This window comes from Sesamum indicum, linkage group LG9 (genome assembly GCF_026168435.1).
Source record: "Sesamum indicum cultivar Baizhima isolate 11 linkage group LG9, ASM2616843v1, whole genome shotgun sequence".
Classification (NCBI taxonomy): domain Eukaryota; kingdom Viridiplantae; phylum Streptophyta; class Magnoliopsida; order Lamiales; family Pedaliaceae; genus Sesamum; species Sesamum indicum.
The window spans coordinates 26,208,581-26,213,303 of NC_142665.1; the positions used below are offsets into that span (position 1 = coordinate 26,208,581).

Below are 4,723 nucleotides of genomic sequence, written 5' to 3' on the forward strand. Positions count from 1 at the left end.
TAGAAAATAAGGACAAGCTTGTTCTATTCCAAAAACTGAGGTGGCTCCTAGTCCTAGGTGGTAAATAATATCCAAACTAAAATCACTTAAAAAAAATGAATTTACAACTAAAGCAAGTCAAAACCTTTACAAAATGAAGAGAAATAGCTCCCAGTACTATGAGATAGAGTACTGCAACATATCTGTACAAACATCCTAAATAAACGCCTTTCCTCCTACTTGCCAAAAATAGCCTCTCCCGTCACAAGCCTTATTCCGCGCACCCACAACTCCGCCATCTCCATTCCTCCATCACACACAAAATGCACTTCCTTGTTCTTCGTAGTCATCACACGAAATATTCCAGGTTCCTTAGCATCGCCTTTCCTCTGCCTATTTCTCTGGAAGTTTAAACTCGGTCCCACTTCCGCTTCTCGGCAAATAACATTTCGGCAACTTGAGTTTCCCCATCGTAGAATTCCGGTCGATCCTACCATGTTGACGAGCTTCATGTGTGGAGCTCCCTTTCCTCCTTTGGTGTGCTTTTTCACCCTGGAGCCACCTAATACCAATTTGCGTGCAAGGGCATTTAGTATCATGTTCTCAGCTTCATTATGGAGTTTTCCAAGTTTTCGGGCAAGTGAAAGTGCAGATTCGCCATTTGAGTTTTTTACGTCAACATGTGCTCCAAACGAGATAAGCAGCTCACACATTTTACCATTGCCTTCCCTTGCTGCCAGCATGAGTGGCGTATAACCATCCCCATCAGAGGCATTGATGTCGTAACCTTTGCTTGCTAACAACTTGACAGCATCTAAGTCACCACGTCGAGCAGCACAATGTAGGGCATAAAATCCTCCAGAGACTCGGTTTCCCTTCTCCAGAGCAAACTCAAGCATCACCTTTTCAAAGAGATCCCTGTTCTTACCGAGTTTGGAGAGTGTTATAGCGTTCTCACCAGATTTATTGCATAGCTTAACATCAGCCCCAGCATAAACAAGCAACCGGAAAGCATCAACGTGGCCCTCCATTGCAGCAACCATGACTGCAGAGAATCCTCTGTCGTCTTGCATGTCCAGATCAATATCTGCACGTCCAATCAGGGCTTTCAAGGCGAGAACATCTCCTGATTGAGCTACAAATAACAGAGGCGCAAAAACAGACATGTTGGTAGATTTGGGCACAGTCCCAGTTCTTATTACATCGAGTAATGCCTGTTGAAAACCAAGATACCAACGACTTGAACGAGCTATGGAACATGCAGATTGGCCAGCTATGTTGACCAGGCCAAAGTCAGCACCTGCCTTTGCCAATACTTGGAGGCACTCTTCCCGCTTATATCTGGCACAGATCATTAGGGCTGTCTCACCAGCCTCTGTTGTTGAGTTCAGATCACAGCTAGAATCAATTAAACTATGAAGAACTATTGAAAATCCAAGACGAGCAGCCATATGTATGGGACGAGATTCTGTTTTCCGTGTGGTTTTGACTGGTGTCTCTATCTGAGCACCACATTTCAGAAGTATTCTAACGGCCTCTCCGTTGTCACACAGAATAGCATGGTGGAGAAGAGTTCTTCCATGATGAGGAGTATTGGGGGAGATGTGTTGAAGGAGCATCTGCAGAATAGAACCAGTTGCTTCAAAATATTCCACAGCACACCAGGTGATTGGGTAAGGCTCAGCCAGTCCTGCACCGACTCGGAATTCCTCGCCTGAAGCCAAATCCCATGACCATGCCCCAAGCTGCACTTTGACATCAGTTCTGACACCGGCCTTTTTTATGGTCAAAACAGAAAAATAGCAGAGGTCAGGTACCATCCTCAAACAAGAAGAGCTCAAGATATCAAGCTATTTTGCATTTTGCGACCTCTAGATGTGCAGGAAATAAATCAAAAGTCGGCCTACCTACCAGGAGGAAGCTTATTGAACTGTGTGAAAAAAAATATACAAGGATATAAAACAAGAATGCTAAGCAAGCATCACTTCATTTACCTCCAGTAGTAGGTGGACCACAGAGATCTGCCTACTGACAATAGCGGCCACAAGTGCTGTACAGTCAGCATTTGTATGCAGAGAAGGCTTACATGATTGAAGCAAAATGCGGTCTGTTGTATTCACATCCACTCCACACTGCCATTGAGTAGAATGGCATCAGATGATCAGAACGATAAAATGAGCTAATTGACCACTTAAAACTGTATGCTACTCATAGTAGTGATGTTTCTCAAGAGACGAAGAGAAAATGAAATATAGCAAGACTTATAACTGCATTTTTCTTACTTTGACCTTTAGGTCATAATGCATGCCTAAACAACTGATTCAGATAATATAGGTTGGTGTTTTTCCCCAACCAATAACATAAAACTGTTCCAGCAAGTTTTTTGATCCATACTGTTTTTCTATTTTATGTCATCCAAATGATACCTTAATTAGAGCATCCACCACCTCCACAAAGCCTCTGCAACATGCAGTCACAAGAGCATGAACAGCAGCATGGGGCCTGATGAGGTCAGAACCCATAAGTGGCTCCACTAATTGCCAATGCCCATGGCTGCTAGCCTCTAACAGCGCTTCCTCACAAGCAGGTTGAGATGATCCAGCCTTAAGTAGGATCTGCAGGATCTCATGGTGGCCCTCCCTAGCAGCTGCAGCTGTTGCAAAGCCCCTGAATAGTCGTAGGTTCACATCAGCTCCTGCACTCTGCCATTTTAGGGAGGAAAAAAAAAGACAGGAGTTTATAAGTCATTGTGCACAAAAAATTCTTAGACTGGAATAAGACATAGTACCTCTTCATTATTTGGTTTACTGCAAATATTCAATCAGTTTTAAAAGAAAAATGCAAGTGTTATCCACAGAGTGGTGAAACAACAAAAGGTTCCTATCTTGACATGGACAGCGAACAAAAAAGGAAAGAAAAAGACGAATTGACAACCAAATAAATAAACTCAGAAATTAGCAAAAGAGATTTTTCTCAAACTCAGTCCACTGTGCAAAATTTGATCGATAGCACATGCATTACTGATAATATAGTTGACAGAATATTCTGTTAGCCAAGCTAGAAGCGCAAAATTGGATAGATGCGAGCAACATGGGACTCCCGACACCAACACTTTTAAATGGGACAAATAAGTAATAAATAAGTAAGAGGAACTATGAGCAACTTGCAGAAAAGTGCACATATTGGCTAGCGGTGCAATCAACCAGATACATTAGATCACAGTTTTCATTTTCTCATCTCAACCCAAATAAGTGAACCATAGTTGGTAAAGTTCTATGATCCCCTAAAGGGACACACAACGAACAATTCATTTTCAAGGGATGGCAAGAGTGTAAGCCACTAGACTGTCAAGATCTAGGATACTCATGCTACTGTTCACCCTAAATAACAAAAACCGAATTAGGGACATTGTATTAAAAAAAGTTGGCCTAACGTCAAACATAACCAGAGATTTACTTTATTTTTTAAAATGATTCAGCATTAAGAAGATTACAAAATAAGGCCAGAAATTAAGAAACTCGTGGTAATTTACAGTACAAGAATACAGAAAAAGGCATAATTACTGTCTCCTCAATTAAGAAGCTTATGTTGATCTATAGTATAAAATTACACAATAGGATCAGGGATTTGCCGTATATCATTTACAAGGGATTCAGCACAATCAGATCAAATCAAATAAGTGAATTAAAAAAAAAAAAAAAAGAGTTAAAAGACTCCATCCAGGGCTATATTTCAGCTGATGAAAAGTTGAAACCTCCTAAAATCATTTAGTAATATTAACACAAGTAATATGAAATTAGCAAGCAACTCTGGAAGATTTGGAGAAGAAGCGTAAAGAGCATCTAAAAGGGCATATATAAGGAATAACACCGACACAACTTTCAAATTTTGAATTCGAACAAACAGAAAATTTGAGATTTTCGAGTAATCCAAATGAAAAGGACATCACATGAGAGGGTTTCCAGTTAGCAGGTGCAAATTCAAAAAATAAAGAAAAGCAACATATAACCTCAAAACCTGTTTTCAGAAACAGCTATCCTCACTTCCGCCAGTAGGATGTGAGTGCAAAAATGAACATTCAAAGCTGAAACTACCAGTAATTTCCCCCGAGAACTAAGTCTCTATTATCAACAGCGAGGAAAAAAATATTTTAAGAAATAAAGAAAGAAAGAGAGGGGGGGGGGGGGGGAGCACACAAAATTTGAAATCGCGTAAATAACTGAATACTCAGTCGAAGCCAGAATTACCAGTAATTTCCTCACGAGACTCAAGTTCCCATTAGTAACAGCAACGAATAACGCCGTAACATCTGTGCGGAACTCCTCGTAATCGACGCGCACTTGGCTCGGAGATTCCTCACGCAAAACGACACCGGTCTGCCGAATCTTCAAGCAGACAGCGCCAACATAGTTGACGTCGACGAACGGATCGGCGAGGCATCCGAAAGCCGATTTCGTATCATTACAAAGCGAGGCTTCCAGAAGGCGCTGCGAGACCTCCGCTTCGCAGTTTACAGGAACGACCTGCTTTCCTGCCAGAAAACCGCCTCCTCCTCCTCCGGCGTGCCTCAACACCATCATTTCCGGCGGAGAACGTGGTGGCACCAACAATGTATATAGGAGTGAGGTGCAATAGGGGGAGTGAAGCCTGTGAAATTGTGATTTGTTAATGTTTGTCGCGAGAGAGAGAGAGAGAGAGAGAGAGAATAGAGACACAAGGGTGGAGAGAAGTTGAAATAAGTGAG

The 4,723-nt window shown here is 41.8% G+C and overlaps 1 protein-coding gene across 1 annotated transcript; it reads right to left on the minus strand.

Moving 5' to 3' along the window:
* On the minus strand, nucleotides 1-4,723 carry LOC105177406 (ankyrin). Its single transcript, XM_011100543.3, has 4 exons — nucleotides 4,227-4,723; nucleotides 2,406-2,681; nucleotides 1,974-2,111; nucleotides 1-1,754 (listed from the first exon to the last, which is right to left on the minus strand). Exons 1-4 carry the CDS (start codon nucleotides 4,557-4,559, stop codon nucleotides 216-218), a joined length of 2,286 nt encoding a protein of 761 aa, XP_011098845.1. The 5' UTR covers nucleotides 4,560-4,723; the 3' UTR covers nucleotides 1-215.

Excerpts from the sequence above, each read along its gene's own strand:
- LOC105177406 (XM_011100543.3), bottom strand. The coding sequence starts at position 4,559 with ATGATGGTGTTGAGGCACGCCGGAGGAGGAGGAGGCGGTTTTCTGGCA. Across the intron at positions 2,112-2,405 it reads TGGTGGATGCTCTAATTAAG|TGTGGAGTGGATGTGAATAC; the intron begins GTATCATTTGGA and ends ACTCAATGGCAG. Across the intron at positions 1,755-1,973 it reads TGGTCCACCTACTACTGGAG|GCCGGTGTCAGAACTGATGT; the intron begins GTAAATGAAGTG and ends ACCATAAAAAAG.